The following is a 16,337-nucleotide window of genomic DNA, read 5'->3' as shown; positions in this document are numbered from 1 at the left end:
TTTTTTTTCATCCCCCTACAGTTGTCAGCTAGGCTAGGTGCAGCAGTCAGGAGGCGGTGGGGCCCGAGGAAGAGGCAGAGCTGCTGACTGCAAGCGCAGTCCAGAGGAAGACGAGCTACCCAGACAGCCTCCCCAAATTCCGTTCTAATGAATCCATCCCCGGAAGAATACTACTTAATTAATTAGCAGCTCATTTGCATGAGGTGGCACGCTGTTAAAGTTCTGCTGCTGCAAGTGGGGCTGTGACAAGGTGTGAGCTGACAGCTTTTCAAATAAAAAGTCTTTTAGAGGAATGATCTTCCGAACTGGCAGCTTTGTTCTAAACGAGCCTCTCATGCAGTAATAAATTAAAGACATGGGGGCTGCTGATTAGTCTCTGCGTGGTGCCTCTGTAGCAGCCTCCCTGTTTCATCTCGGAGGATCAGCTCTCCAGAAGGGTGGAGGGAGCAGGAGGATGGAAGAAGGAAACAAGGGCTCAGTAGAGAGGGAGAGCAGCTTCAGTGGCAATCTCTCTTAGGCTTTGTGATGGCCCCAGGCATGATGTCTGAGCGGCAGCTTCAACCCAGCAGCCGCCTGCTTTTGCCTTCGGAAGTCATTAGAGGGGCAGGGAGGGGACTGCAGGGTATTTGGGGAAGGGGTGACCCCTCTTCCAAGCTCCTCTTTCCACCTGCGGGTGGGAAGGTCTGAGCTTGCTCTTCTCCCAGGACAGCTTTTTCTTTTGGTTTTGCCTTTAACATATCTTGCCTTCCCGTTAGGTGGGTTCAGATTCTTAAAAACCATCAGACTGAAAGCTTTCGGGTCTCTAAACCTCATCTGCCTGTGCCGGATCTGGGCAGAAGGCTCGCAGCCTTCTTGTCAGGCTTGGACAAGCAGAAAGCCTTGTTCCTGGGAGCAGCTCTCCAACCTAGTGCTGGGGGTGCTGGAGCTGTGAGTTAATTTGTGCAGCTTCATTATGGGGCTGGAGTTTCTGCACTGTGCTGTGTGTGTGGGTGCTCGTGCCACCTGCACGTCTCCTCCCCGCGGGGCAGCCTGGGGAGGCCGGGAGCGTTTCCTCGAGCTCCTCTCCAATTAGCCCGCTGGTTTCTCTGACTCGCTGTTTCCCCGGGGAGCTGCCGCTTCCCAGGTAGTGGCTTTGAACACTTAGCTCACATTTCCAAAGCCGAAGAGTTGTGAAACACATGTGGGTGTAAAAGACACATGCACGGAGACATTTCTGACATGAGTATGGAAAGCGCCGAAACCTCAGATCTATAAATAATTTGGGTCATGAAGTCTGATCAGAAAAAGCTCGGGATGGAGCCCCCCCTGCCTTCACAGCGCTGTGCTGTGCCGACACCTCATTACCTCCTCTCCCCACTTACCAGATGAGCTTCCCAGCCCTCCCACTCCCCTCTCCCCCATCCCTTCCCAAGGCACAAACTGATGCCCGTAGCCACGCTGCTTGCAGGCAGGGACCAAGGGCTCCTCTGGACACCACTGGGAGCTGCAGAGCGGGATGGGGCAGAGGTCCTCTCACACCTGGAGCTGCCCCCAAGTACAAAACGTGCTGATGTGATGCCACCGGGCTGCTGGATAGCACTGGTTTGTTCCCTTGGGGCACAGGACCCAACCTCTTCGCTGTCCCTCCAGTAACTACAGCTGCCCTGGGCTGGGGCACTGCCTGGGGCTCTGTAAGAAAGGTCTTTTTTCATGTCAATTTAAGGAATGGTCATGGTACCGGTGGGCAGTACTCAAAAAAAAATTATTTTGGTTGCAATGCCCCTGCAAAGCCTGTGCACAGCCAGGGCTCCCCGTGCAGAGCTCCCCTGGTGATCCTGAGGAGTTGTATAAGGGCACCCCAATGGCAATTAATGAGTGTAATTAATGTTTAGTCAGTGTAACTCTGAAGAGGATGAGTTTTCTGCTCCCAGGGAGACGAGATCGTTTTGGTCCTGGGGAGCTGTTTTGGGACAAACCACGCAGCCTGGCAGCGCCGTGACTTTGTGGAGTGAACCCGTCTGCCAAGGCTTCCCAGCACTGTCTGTGGGGTAAAAATAAAGGTGATGCCCACCAAGACAGATGCCTTCTGTCCTAATCTGGGAAAAATGCATAAAGAAAATGTGACAGGAGAGAAGGAGACTGGGATGTGAGAGGGCCTCCAGGTAATGAAGTTAATTGGATATGCTGATTTAACTGGAACGTGCATGTAAGGGCTGTCATTAACTTCCTCACGGACATACCCGTGATTTAAGGAAAGATACTTAATGGGATTACTATTTCACTTTAATTTCAAGGGGGAGACTTCCCAAGTGGAGAGCAGGGAGCTAAATTACGCTGCTGCTGTTCCTGCGAGCAGGAGGTGCGTGCGGGGCAGGTCGGCTCCTCGGCGCTGGGTTTCTCCTCCAGTAGATGGGAACATGGTGGGGGTGCCCAGGACCCCCCCACACCTGCAATAGCAGATTCGGATCCCAAATCCACCATGGCCTCACCATTCCATGCCCAACAAATCGCTCAGCTTCCCTCTGGTTTATTAATGACCTGCAAATGGCTCCGACCCAGCTCCCCGGAGCATCCCACCGCTACCTGATGTCAGCGGTGCTCAGGGGGAATTCGAGAGGTACTTTACGCACAGAAGAATTTCACAGAGGGCCTGAAGGGCTCTTGGAAGCTTCTTGTCTAGAGATTTGCAATTTCTGTTCCGTGTTCTCCCCTCCTGGAGACTGCTGTGCTTTTTTCTCAGTGGGTGTCAGAGGCAGACGATGCAGGACCAGCAAGGCGCGGGCAGCAGCATGGGCTGCGTGTGGTGTGATGCTGCTGCGGGGAAATGTGTACGGGGGGGAGAGCGAAAGGGGCTGATCAGCCTCTGCATCTCGCCTCCTGTTCGGTTTGATGTGCTCGTGGAATAGCCTAGTTTAATTAAATTGGATTAGTAAATGTAAATCCCTTCTGCAAAGATTATTTGGTGGAGGCGCGCACAGAAAATCTGGACTGATATTTATTTATCTTGTGCTGTCTTTGGGGAGCTTTTGCTCTCCTGAGTCTCTCGCTTGTGGAAACTTCCTTTAGTGCCAGGTCGAGGCAGGAAAAACCCCACAGAACCAGGGACAGAAGGAGGAAGGTGAAGGCTGTCCAAGCTGTGCTGTGCTCCAGCCTGCCTCAGAAGCCTGCTGCCAGTGACAGTCTTTCTGCTAAATTTCCAGCACTGAAGCAAGAAATCCATCCTAGAGCTTTATGGGGAGCTTTAATGGGAAATGCCCAAGAGCTGAAACGTGCAGGCTTAAACGGCAAAAAATGTGGCAATTCTGCAGAGATGCACCTCGGTAGCGAGGGCTGTTGCTGTTGCCTCCAGTTTCTATTTCAGGCAGGAGATGCAGCAACGCTCCAGTGCGCATCCCCGGCGCCGACAGAGCTCTACTAGAAACGTCCATTTTACACAAACACAACGCTATTTGATGGTGTTCGCCCTGGAGGGTGAGAAATCCTAGCACGAAAGGAGCAGTCTGAAGGCTGCAGGGTTGGCTGGGCTTCTCGCTTTGTCACCGTTCGGTACAAAAAGGCGAAGGGAAGCGCGTGCAGCCGGCGCCTGGTGCTGCGTGGTGAGGGGCAGCACCTCGGGTGCCCACCCAGCACGTTTGGTGAGGTTCCCCCAGGGCAGCAGCACTGCAGGGCTTTGGGATCCGCTCCCCGTCGGGTGCCTGTGTCCGTGGGGACATCCTGAGGCTCGGGGAGGTGATGGGTGACCTTGCATCTGGGCTGGGGAATCAGTCCCTGCAGGCATGGACTTATCGAGCTGTTTTTCTGGCACCGAGCGTTTCATCACGAGAGCCACCCTCATTGAAACACTAATAATGAAAGCAGACAGGTAATTTAATCATGGAAAGTTCCTACAAAGAGATTCAATGTCTTCTAATGGGAGCCTGCTGGGAGGACCTGGAACGGAATCCAAATGTTTTCTAGTTCTGGTGCAGGCCGGGCGAAATAAAGATCCAAAACTTCAGCACAAGGCACACGCTGGAGCTCCACGTCACAGCCTTGAACAGCTCCTACCCTTATCACCGGGGGTGCTCCCCTGCTACAGATCCACGGCACAATGTGGTATTTTGCTAATCTCCTAAGATAATGCAGAGCTTATGCACGCTGCCTGTATTGTGGGGGTATCAAAGGCTGACATCTGTGTGATGCTGTGGAAGGACGGTGGGTTCCTGAACTGGAACGCGCTCTGCCTCGGCACGTGGGGTGTTTTTTTTTTGCACAGCTCGGCCTGCACCGCTGCCCTGCCGCAGGGCAGGGGTCGAGCAGCTGGGAGAGGCTGGGTGGGCACTGCCACCCCACACAGCCAGAGGTGGGAAGGCTCTCCCAGAGCCCCAAACCCTTAAAAAAGATCATCTTTTGGGTCTGTCTCGAGCTTTGCCCCTCGTCTTCCCGGTGTCCGTGGCACCGTGTTTGGATGCACTCCTGCCTGGCGCTGGAAGCACACCTGTGAGCTGGGCAGGGGAATCATTTCTCTCTCCAAACGTCAACAAGAAGCTTCCTGCTGCGGAGATGATCCCTTTCTTCTTCCTCACTCGCAGGAATCATCATTCTTCCCGTCTGACATCATCATCTGTTGGCATGGAAACCGAGCCCTCAGGAAGCCAGGCAGTGGAGCACCCGGGCATCAGCGGGCACATCTCATCCCCGTCTCGCCAGGCACGGGGCTGGGGGCACAGGGGAGACACCGGGCTCACAGCCCCATGCAGAGCACCAGAGCCCCCGTGGCCACCAGGACGTGCTGTAGCAGGGTCAGCTGTGGGTGCCAGGCTATGGGAAGGGGCATCCTGCACCCAGCCGGGCTCCCCGCGTGGGGCCAGCTCACCTGGACATCCTCCTGCCTCCAGCCCAAAGCCTCAATTCCCAGTCGGAATTGGCCTGCACGAGGCTTGTCCGGTGGTATCTCTCTTTATTAGCCCTGTCTGACCTCATTACTAGGAAGAAGCTCGATTTAACGAGCTGCCGGTGCCCCCGAGGGAACTGTGGAAAACAGTTGTTTTTTTACAAAGGCTGCTGATCCTTCGTGTCTGGCGTTTCCATTCCTGTCTGGCAATAACCAGGGGGTTGCGTGGCAGCAGCTGTGTCCCTGACAGCTTGTCCCTGCTGCTCATTCCTCAGCTGACTTCGTGGTGTCCCCACGTCCTCAGCACGGGCAGGTGTGGGACTGCGAGGTGTCCGACTGGCACAGGTGTAACTAAAGCAGGATCTGACCCTGTTTGCATTTTCCCATCTGAAATTTCAGGGCTTTTGAGGAAGTCTTGGGCTGACGGCTTAACCCTGCCGGAGGCTCCCTGGATCTGGCCATGGGTGTCAAGCCAGACCTCCTGTTACTCTTCTTGTGTGCCACAAAAAAATCAGATTGGAAGTTAATGAGGAAGGAGAGAAATCCAGAAAAGAACTGCATCTGCGTACCCAGCACGTCTATGCATGGCAGGAGGCGGCGGGGCTCTTTCTAGAGGAGGATTTGTTTGGAGGAGGGTGCAGAGGATGTGTGTGAGGATGCCCTTGTGTCTCCTGCTGGGCTGGCCCATTTCTCAGGTAAACCTAAAGACGCTTAACAGCCTGATCTCTTCTGTTAAGGGGATGTGAACCAGAAAGAAAACCAGATATCCCTCCCTGCTGCTCTGCCCTGCCTCTACTGAAGGCTCTGACTTATCCAAAGCCGCTTCCTCGCGCCTCTGCCTCTGTGCAGCAGTCAGGCACGAGTAAACCGAGAGCACGAGGGGACCCGGCACAGCAGCCTGGAGCAAAGCTTCAGCAGGTGGCACCTCTGGGACGGAGGCTGTTTGGGGACTGGGGGTCCCCAGCGTGTCCCCCCCGCAGCATGGGGCCACCGGTGGCTGCACCCACCGGGGCACGTGGCTGCTCGCGCCTCCCCCTGCGGCGTGCGCAGCGATGTAGACACCGTGTTGCAATCAAATGGCTCTTCAAATATGCAAATCCTGGTAGGAAAGACAATGTAAATTGTTTGTTTATCCTCCTCCCTTCCCCTCGCACGGCTCCCCAGGCCATGAATTATTAACTTTTGGAAGAGATGGCACGATCTCAGCAGCAGCCGCTCAGCGCTGGGATTTGTCGCAGCTCGGGCTGTTTTCCTGCAGGAGCAGGGAGCCGTGTTTCCGTGGGGTGGTTTGGTACTCGGAGCCCGTCGGAGTGAGCGAGCCATATGGCTGCTGTGATAGCTCCCTGCTCGCTCAGCACTGAGGCTGGGCTGCTTGCTCCTTGCCGAGTCCTGCGTGCTCGGAAGGAGCAGGACGGCAGCAGCAGCAGCTACCAGGTGTTAAGAGATGGGGTTTGAGGAAGCTCCCGTGGCAGCCAGAGGCACTGGTGGTTGTCTGAGTGTCATTCCTGGTGCGTATGGAGAAAAAAGAAACCACCTATGTGGTAATTTGGCCCAGTTGTGCTGCCTGTGGAGTCCTGCAGTCGTTTGGTTTGGGGAGGGCATAAAAAGCTTGCTTTGCAGTCACTGTTGCTCTTGGATGCCCGTGATCAGTCATGGCACGAGGACAGCCTGTAAGCTCACCTCATGGCAGAAATATTTATCCTTCCTTCTCAGGGGCTGGGGAAATGACAGGAACCTCTCCTTTAGCTCCTGTGCGTGCTGCCTGCCAGCTCTTTGCTCTGTCTCCAGGTCGCAAGCTGAGATTTGGAATGAGCTCCCTCTCCTTACCTCATCCTCTTCCCTTCACCCTCCACCCCCAAAACAAAATCTGCATTTGGCCGCCGTGAAATCACCTGTAATCATTTGTGCTTCTTCCAGATCCGAGCAGATGGTCCTCCCCACGGTGGAATTCAGTACGAGATGGTGACAGTGTTCAAGGACGGGAGCCCGGTGCTGCGAGACATGGCCTTCTCCGTCGACCACAAGTACCTCTACGTCATGTCGGAGCGGCAGGTAGGGCGCCGGCTTCCTTCCACGTGGCATGGGCTGCTGGTGCTGCTGGAGCAGGGCATGGGGTTGGTGTGGGTGACGTGGTAGCAGCAGCTCTTTTAGCTGCCCCTGGGCAGAGGTTTTCATATGTGCATGGAGGGACAGAGCTGTCCCGGTTTGTTGTGGTCTGCAAGTATTGGGAACTGGGCTGGGCTGGGCTGCTGCGAGGGGAATGTGCTTTGGGGATCGGACCTGTCGCTGGCTGCTTGATGAGCTGCTGGTGTTGCTGGTGTACTCCCTGCAGCGAGTGGTGTGGGTTGGTGCAGCTTTGTCTGAGCATCCTTTATGGTGGCTTTATTTTTTATTTACTGGTGTGCTCGAAATGTTTGTGGGTGAGCGACGCCAGTCGGAGGTGGGACCCAGCGTGGTGTGGGCAGGAGCTGTGCAAGCAATGTCTGCAGTAAGGGAGTTGTTTTTTTCCTATGTTACACCATGATGTTATGAGGAAAATGTCATTAGTGTTTGCACAGCGTGTGAGATAGAGGTGGCGTGAGTCTGTTCGCATGTTCAGCGCGACCATCCACATGCATCAATCCTGACCGGCTGAATTCTGCAAGACAGAGGCAGCTTCTTGTTCCCAAAAGGGGATTTCTGTGGAGAAACCCACCCAAACTCTTGCTGGGGATCGTCAACGCCGTTAGGTTAAGACAAGAAGTGACCCCCCTGAGATTCCCACGGGAGGAGGCTGCAGCTGGGTGGCTGTGCTGGTGTCTCTGGGACTCATCCCTGCAGCCCCTCCTCTGAGCTTGTTTATGAGCAGGATAAACTGCTGCTCCGCAGAGAGGGACCAGGCTGTGGAAAGCAAAACTGAAATGATTATGATGGAAATTTATGGCCAGCAGTGCACGGGAGCCTGCTGCTGAGGGAGCCGGCCCAATGTAAATAACGCGGGGCCTCAGCTGCAGCAGATCTGGGGTCTTCTGGTTCCTTCTCCGAGACAGGCAAACGCGAGGAGTCCCGAGCACTGAGCCAGACTTTTGGGTTCACTGGCTGCTGAGCGTTTTATTGGCCATTACTCACAGCTGTGTAATTCAGATTAATGGGGCTGGTGCCTTGTGGGTGGTGGAGACAGAGAAGGGTGACATCCGAAGCTGTCTGGATGCCGTTAAAGCGTTGTGGTGAGTTAACCCCCTGGCCACTGGGAGCTTCCTCAGCTGCTGGTGGATAGCACACAGATACCTGTGCTCCCTCATCCTGCCCCGAGGGGGATGTGAGGGGAGGCAGCAGTGGGAAGAGCTCTGGGACCTGCTGGTGGAGGCAGGGAGCAAGCAGGGGGCTTGCTGCTCCTCCAAAGCTAGCAAAGCTGTTTTACCAACCTGTAGCAAAGCAGAACAAAAAGGCAAATATTTTCCTTGGCTATAAAGTGACTTAAAGCCAGGGAATGAGCACTTCAGAAGAGTGCAGAATCTTCTCCCTGCTAAAAGACTGAACTGGGTGAATTCCTGTGGTTACAGAAGACGTAATAGGCTTGTTATTAGCAGCCCAGTGACAGAAGCTGCCACAAACAGGCACACATTTAGGATCCCATCCCAGCTTGAGCTTGGATTAGATGGTGAAAACGAGGATCTCTGCAAACTTTGAAATCAAGACTTGATTAAGACATTAATGTGGTCATTTTCTCCAGGAGCCACGTACTCCTGGTGCTCGTACCAGGGAGGAGGCGATCCAACACGCATCCGAAACAGTTCCTGAGGAAAATCCAGCGGGAGCACCTCCAGCTCATCTTTTATGAGGCGCGAGAATCTTAATATTCACCAAAGTGCTAATTTGTGTAATTGTTAAACAAAAAGATGTGAAGAGAGTTAGCAAAGAAGAGAATACTCCTGGAACACCAGTTCCACCTCAAGCCACGGCCCTGGCACGGCTGTGCCCGGGGTGAGGCTCCTGGCACGGGGCTGGTGCTCCCGGTCCCTAGCCCTTTGCCCTCGTGGAGCTGTGAGCTTTGCCTCCAGAAACCCCAGCACGCTGTTACATATGGATTTTGTCAGCTCCCGTGACCCTCACCGCCCTACTCCCGGCAATGTGATTGTTCAGCAAAATAGAGGGGGGAATGTATTTTTTTTTTCCTAAGTGCTACGTGGTAAAGGAGCGCGGTGACTGAAAAGGGGTCAGCCCCGAGAAAAGGAGACAGGTCCGCCGGATTGTGAGATCTGAGGCTGTAAAGAGTGGGAAGTGCCCGTAGAAGGACTGAAAATACACAGCAAAAATGTCTTGTGGAGGCTTGAAATCTGGAATAAAATGAAATTCTGCCACAGCAGAATGACACGCAGAGCAGCTGTTCGTAGCGCTGCGGCGCGTTCCCGTGGTGGGGGAGGATTGTCCAGAGTTTGTCGTTTTGAGTATCTGCTGGGAAAGAAATAGGATATATGCCTGGGGCAAAACATATCTTTAACAAACTGTATATTTTTGTGAGATTCAGCAAGGCAACGTGCTCCCCTCAGTAGCGGGTCCCGAGCTCTGTGTGTCTGTGGGGTGTTTGGCAGCAGGGATGCGATGCTCTGCGTGGACGGCGATTGTGCACGGGCACACAACGGGCTGTGATGTGCAGGCAGATGCTTCCCAGCACAAAGCATACGTGTCATTTCTGTATCACGCCCGTCTTCCTTCCATGCTAGCACCAGCTAGGATCAGCTTTGTGCTGGGGAAAGCGGTTGCTTTATCCTAAAATCTGGAGCTCTGGTTGTGTGCTCAGTCCTGCCACACTCCCCCTGGCTCCTGTCCCAGCCCTGTCTGTGCTTCTCTCCAATTTATCCACAGTCCTTTTGAGCTCTCCATGAGCCTTTCATGTTTCATTGCCAACTTCTTCCAAAGCAGAATATTTGACATTTGATTTCACTCCCACAAAGCACAGAAGCAACAGTTGCACAGCCCAGTCCGGGGGAGAGGAGGATAAAGAAACTTTGCTTCCAGCCACTTATTCCGAGTCCTTTAACCACATGATTTAAGAGTGCTCATTAGGAGCTTTTACAGGCTCTCTTCCCACTGCACCTGGCTTCCAATAGCTCTTGTGGCAAAAGAAATGCGATTCTGACCCTGGCTATTTAAAACAGAAATCCATTTCTCAGCATTGCTCTAGCAGGCAAACACCATTTCTGCCCACAAGCTGCGCGAGGCTCGAACAGGGCAAGGTGCTGCTGGGTGGGAGATGTGTGGCATTAGCAGGGCTCTGGGGGTGCTGGGACTGGAATAGGATCGGCAGCTGCTGGGAGGCACTGGGAGGTGTTGGGGGTTCTGTGTGGTGTCCCTGGGGTGCAGCAGCTGTGGGTGCTGTGGGGAGCCCCCGGGTTAAAAATGTTCTCATTTCGGTGCTGGGTCTGCCACGGAGCCCACCCCAACCACCCCTGCCTGGGCAGAAAAACCTCTCAGTTTCCTTGCTTTCTGAGAAATACTGCTTGTGTTCAGACAAAGCGGCTCTGTAATTCAGTCCCGAAGCATTCATTGTCAGTGCGTGAGGAAGGCGGTGGGGATTTTTAATGTAGGAAATCTCAGCCCACTTCAATTAAATAAGGTCCGCAGGACAAGTGCAATATTAAGACTCGGAGGCTGCAGCCCCTTTTCACTCCATCTCTGCCGTCTGCACAAGTTCAAGCTGTCGCAGCGCTGGTTGCGTGTGCAGGAGGTTTGGTTTCGCTCCCACGTACACCTTCAGCAGTCACGAGTTAACCCTGTTGGAAGCGGTGGGCCCACTTCAGCACACGGATTATATAAGCGACAGAGGAACCGGGGCCAAAGATTTTTGCAGCTCTTGATAGAAGAGCGAATTTTGTTATTTTTAATCTGGGAGCGAGCGGAGGCTCAATCAAAAGCACGGCAGGCATCGGGGCAGGAATTGCCGTCTCCAGAAGATTTCACCACCTAATCAAGGGCTATAAACACGAAATATAAAACCGTGGGATAAAAATACCGCAGGGCTTGCTGGAAGGAGTGTCTCTGCGCCAGTACAGAGGAGTGTGGCCAGGCCAGGTCTCTCCCCTTCCTGAATTCAGAGCTGCAGACACTGACCGTGGGCTCTCCTGGCAGCTGAGCTGCCTGGCTCAGGGTGCAGGACCCGGTGGAGGGGTTCCCAGGTGCCTTCAGATGTGGGGGAGCCACCCCTGGGGGCTGTCACTGCTTTTTCCCTACCTGCAGACATGCCTGCACTACAACATGTTTTTCCTTCTTCATTTTCCAGCACCTTTTCTTTTTTTCTTTATTATTTTTTTCCCAGCTAATGTAATGCTCTCTAACTTGTTTGTTCTCATCACATAAATCCCTTTGATAAGGCTCTGAGGTCACAGGATGCGTCTCTGTTCCCCGCCGGGTGAAGCAGCACCTCCCTAATTAGGCACGTGGCCGCAGCGTTGCAAATGCAAAACGCATCTTCTGTAAGCAGCCCCCAAAATCCTTGTGAGCTTCATCACCTCCGAAGCATCGCTCTGAGCTCATCTGCAGCTACTTCAGCGATTAATTCTGCCACAGGGGGATGATTTCATTCTGCTTTTACACGCTAGGTAACAGAGCAGCATCCTGCTCCGTGACTGGGAACCTCACCGCTCCCGTGGTAGAGATAATAGGAGCTAATCACCCACTGAAATGCAGGTAAAGTCAATTAGCAGAGCAGCCTGAGAGATGCAGGAGCATCCACCCATCCATCCACCCACCTATCCATCCGTCCACCCATCCTTGGTTCCCCAGTAGATGCAGTTGGGCATCGGGCACCCCACGATCTCCCTGCCCGAGGGCTGCCCCTCATCTGCCCGGCCCCAGCAGCGCTGCCCTCGGGCTCTGCTTTTTGGGGACAGACAAGGAGGATTTGGGCAGACTTTCTGTTGATTTCGAGCAAGAACCCGGGTGATTCCTCCTGGCTGCTGTGATGCCGATACTCCTGTTGGGTGCTGTGCAGAGCCCCTGGGGCAGAGAGCTGTGAGCAGAGCGGTGCTTCTGCCTCTCGCTCGGTGAGACATGGCAAAGATTAATGCTGGCCCCTAAAGATTCCCCTCATGCCATGGCAAGAAGGGCGAGCATCGTGGTCCTTGCTGCTGCTGGCCCCGAGGAGCATCACGGAGGGGTTTGCAGCACCTGCTCGTGCCTCGCTGTCCTAAAACACAGGAGTTGATGCAGGCTTCTTGCCACTTGCCTCCCTGTGCTCAGTTAGCAGTAATTAAGCAATTCAGGTAAAAACGTGTCTGCGGTCATTAACCATACCCACGGCAAGAAGGATGCTCTAATTAATGGCAGTTGACCCCAAAGCCCCAGCCCAGGCAGGTGGGGCAGTGTGCTGCCTCCGTTCCCTGCCCTGCTGGCAGCCTGCCGTGCCGACAGCTCTGACATTGGTGCCTGGCCCCAGAAATACCCTGGAGCCCTCTGAGGTTTATGTGCAAGCACCAAACGCCCAGGATTTCAAGGGTGCAGAGGTCTTTGGAGTAACAGATGCTTGGAAGGTAAGCCTTCCCGAAAGATGCAGTAAAAAAACACCCCAATGTAAAAATTCACCATTGGGGTCAGTGGGTTTGGTTTTGTAAATGAGATGTGTTTCAGACACTGCTCACGTCATTGTGCCTTTCAAGTGCTTGCTAGGTTTGCTCTCAGGATTAGTTTGTGTTGTTTTTGCTTTGTATTAGTCTATTTTTTCCCCTGCCAGTCACAGCCACAGGGTTCCCATGTATTTGCTTCCCTTTCCAATTCCTCCTAATCCGCAGCCCTATTGTTTAATTTTCAGACAGGCAACCCCAGTCCTGAAATACTTCCAGAACTTCCCTGTGTGCACGTACACAGCCACAGAAACACCAGTCCTCCTCCTCAGAGCCCCAGTGCATCAGGCATTTATAAGGGGACAAACGGGGTGAGGAACAACCCCGTCAACGGCCTTTGCTGTGCCTTTGGTTTCTGCACGTCCCCATGGCTTTGTGGTGTGGGACAGGCGGGTGACCAACAAGTGAATGTCAAACCTTCCCATCTGAAAAGCAAGCTGGGATTTCTGGTGCATCTCTGTGCGTGGTGGTGATGTTTGTGGACCAGACCGAGCAATTCATGGGCTGTGCTGAGCTGTTGGATTTTTTTTTTTTTTTGCCCCCCTTTGGACTCGGGTGACTTCAGCAGGGCCAGATTCTGGCAAGGGCTCTGCAGGGCATGGTCAGACCTGCTCGGGACTGCTCCGGCCACTGCAAGTGGGGACCCTGGCGGTGCCTGGTGCTCTTTGGACTTGTGTCTTCTTCAGCAGGCTGCTGAATCTGTGTGTTTGGACAGGCAGACGCGGGTCTCCTTAACAGGAGTAATGAGAGAAGGGAGAGAATTGCGTTCCCGAGGCAGAAAATCACTAGAAGGAGAAATCCGTAATTTCTGCCCATTTCAGAAAGTGCTCGGCTATGAAATTTACCAGTAAACCTCCGATTCCTCTCCTTTCTATCAGAGCTTTTTAGAAGTCTTTGCTTCTCCCCCCTCCTTCCTTGGCTCCTGCAGTAGTTGGTCTTCAGCAAATGAGTTTGGCGCCTGTTCAGCCGGCGAGGAGGGGAATTGTTCACACCGGGCGCTGACAAAAAGGAAACATAACTCACAATATGGCGAGGGGAGCGCTGAAATCGCACAAATTATTCTATTTTATACTTTAATTAGTTTGAATTAGCACAGGGAATAGATGCATAAAATGATCCAGCCAAGGGTGAAATGGAAAAAGGGCCGCGGTGCAGAGCGTCGCCGCGTTATCCTGAAGTTTGCAGGAAGGGAGCGTGGGCGATGTGCTCGCCCCTCCAAATCCTCTTCCGATGAGCTCAGAGCGAGGACGGTGCCAGGAAGGACACTGGTCACACAGTACTGCCACGGACACACGCTGCAGAAGCACTGTATGGCGCTGGGCAGGATCAGGCCCCCCCTTGGTGAGAGGCAGAGCTGCCCCCAGCGCACCACGCTTGGCTCCAGGCTCCTCCTCGAGCCTCACCCTGAGCCCCGTGGCTCGAGGGACAGAAGGATTTAAAGAGAGTTCAGGTCCAACCCGGCTCCTAACCCAAGCATCTTTGGCCTTTTTTTTTTCTTTTTTTCTTGCTTTCAAGGTTCTGAAAAGTTCTGCGAAATCAGGACGGCTGGGTTTTGGCCAGCTCAGGATTACAGTCCAATTACAGCACTTGTCATTTTTTTGTTTCAGATCAGAGGGGGGAAACGCAGCTATAAACATGGTTTCCTGCAATAACACCAAAATGAGCAGGGCCGAAAAATGCAGACTGGGTTCCAGCCCAAACCTCTGAATGCGCAGACCTAGTGGGATCCTTGGGCCAGTCCGGCTGGCACCATGGCACAAACAAGTATGCAGCTTGAAAACCAAATTCCCACCAAACTATTTGAAAAGTTTGGAAATGTTCAGGGGGAAGAAAAAAAAAAAGAATTTCTGCAGATTCCAGATAGCTTGGAAACCATGGCTCTGCCCCGGGGGAAATGGCTGTGATGTGTTTCAAGCTGGGACTAAATATAAAAGTTCAGGCTGGTTGCAAAGCAGAAAAACAACTGTTTGTGGGTTTTCTTCTGCCTTTCCCTCCTCCTTCCTCTTCCAGGGGAAACATTTTGACAGGGAAAAACTTCGCTGTGGTGAAGATGTTGAGATTTTTCTGGAGCGCGCCAGAACCTGTGTGCAGAGGAGGGTGCGGGGGCTTCGCTGGAAGACTTTTTCTGGAGGCTGGGCTGGGTCAGCATCCCCAGCGAGGGTCCTGAGCCCCTCAGCTGTGGGTCCCCTTTCTCCTGGGGGGTCTGGAAGCTCCCCCCCAGCTCCTGGATGGGGCTGCCCGAAGCCGGAGCCCCCCTGCCCCACGGCTGCTGCGACCTGGCCCCGCGCTGCGGAGCCGTGCGATAGCTCTGGCATTTCTGGGCGACGCTAGTGAGGAAAAGAAGCTCCATTAATAATCCTCTATTTATTTTAGCAGTGTGCAGGAATGTGCCCGGCAGACTAAACACGCCGGCTCTCCCCGCCCCGGGGCTGGGAGCAGGGGGAGCACCGCGGGTACCCGCTGCTGGACTCCCAACAGTGGGGCCCAAGGGTTTCTGTGAGGGTGCAAAATAATTCATTTTTAGTACGGTGAAGCTTAGGAAGAGCTCCTTGCACTGGGAGGCTGCTGATCGCCCTGTCTCTTCCCTCTGTGCCCACCTGCCTGCGCAGTTATCACGGCTGCTGAATTTTCACCGGCTGCCCTGCAGCAAGCAGCAGCGGCTGAACGTTTCGCTGTCTGCTAACAGATTTCTCCTCCCCAAAGCCCTATGAGACGGAGCAGCAATACCACGTCTGAGATGAGGAATTGAAGCACAGAGAGGCTGCGTGACCTACCCGAAGTCACCCAGGAAATATACGGCGTAGGAACAGATTGGACTGAAACCTCCCCGATCCCCGCTCCCACACCAAAGCACCGTCCTTCATTTCATCACGGAGAAGTTCCACACTCCGTAGTCGCAGGGAGCTGGATTTAGGAAGAGAAGGCTCCAGTCATGGCCTGAAGTGATGGAGAGCTTACGGAGTCTTCATCAACACGAGCAATGTCGGTGCTGAGGCCGTGGTGCTGCACCACCGGCTGGCTCCTGAGCGCTGGGATCAGGGTCCCCGTCCTGTGCCACAGCTGCGAGGGGCAGGGACCGGCAGCATTTTCAGGCTTGGCTGAGCAGCAGCTGGATCCATCTGTGGCGGCCTTCTGAGTTTCAACCAAGGCTTGGTGTGCCTCTTGGTGCCAAGCTGCTCCCTGGGGATCAACAAGAACCCATTAACATTCCAGGCGTGAACTCTTTTTTGGGCTGACCAGGAAGGCAAGGCTACTCCATAACCCAGTCTGCTTCCTGTCACTGCCCACCTTCGGGCAAAAATGGGAGGGTTTGTGGGTTTTTAATTGAAGAGGTGGCAGGAAAAGATTGTGCTTGGATCCCAGCTCTCCTCGCAGCCTGAGGACTGCAGCTCAGAGGGCTGCTCAGTTGCTGAGGAGCTGGCACGGGCACCTCGCAGCGTGCTGGAAGCTGGCATGGAAATCGCGCGGTGCCCAGCCTGCGGGTGCAGTGAAACCCTGTGCACAAAGCACCGAGGGCAGGGCGGCCACGTACATCACAGTGCAGGAGGAGGAAGGCTTTAGGGCAGTAAGGGACGTCCAGCACGCTCATATAGAGCTGGTTTTGGTTTGGTTTATGCACATATTTAAAGCGATGAACGCTATTCTGAAGTTCTGCCACCAAAAACAATGACACATTCCCTCCCCTTCTCTCTGGCTCCACTTCAGAGAGTGTCTACCCAGTTTCTCTTGCAACACATATTTGTCTGCTCGGTGCCCTTATGGCTGCTTAATTAGTATTCATCTTCCCTTTCAAGTGGCAGTGGAGTCGAGTGCACAGAGCTGGAGCGCTGTGAGCGCATCGCGTGGGCTGGACGGGATGAGCACAGAGGAGCCTGGTGGTGACCAGG

At 53.9% G+C, this 16,337-nt stretch overlaps 1 protein-coding gene across 3 annotated transcripts in view; it reads left to right on the top strand.

Moving 5' to 3' along the window:
* PLXNA2 (plexin A2) overlaps positions 1-16,337 on the top strand; it is a 143,445-nt gene that overhangs the window by 56,538 nt on the left and 70,570 nt on the right. For all 3 annotated transcript variants that reach the window (XM_032203458.1, XM_032203455.1, XM_032203456.1), the window contains exon 4: positions 6,770-6,904. In XM_032203458.1, the coding sequence (XP_032059349.1) occupies positions 6,770-6,904 (135 nt within the window). The remainder of the gene's footprint in view (positions 1-6,769; positions 6,905-16,337) is intronic.

Source organism: Aythya fuligula, chromosome 25 (assembly GCF_009819795.1).
Source record: "Aythya fuligula isolate bAytFul2 chromosome 25, bAytFul2.pri, whole genome shotgun sequence".
Lineage (NCBI taxonomy): Eukaryota > Metazoa > Chordata > Aves > Anseriformes > Anatidae > Aythya > Aythya fuligula.
Note: the sequence above shows the minus strand (reverse complement) of the source record. Positions and strands in the feature narration are given on the sequence as shown.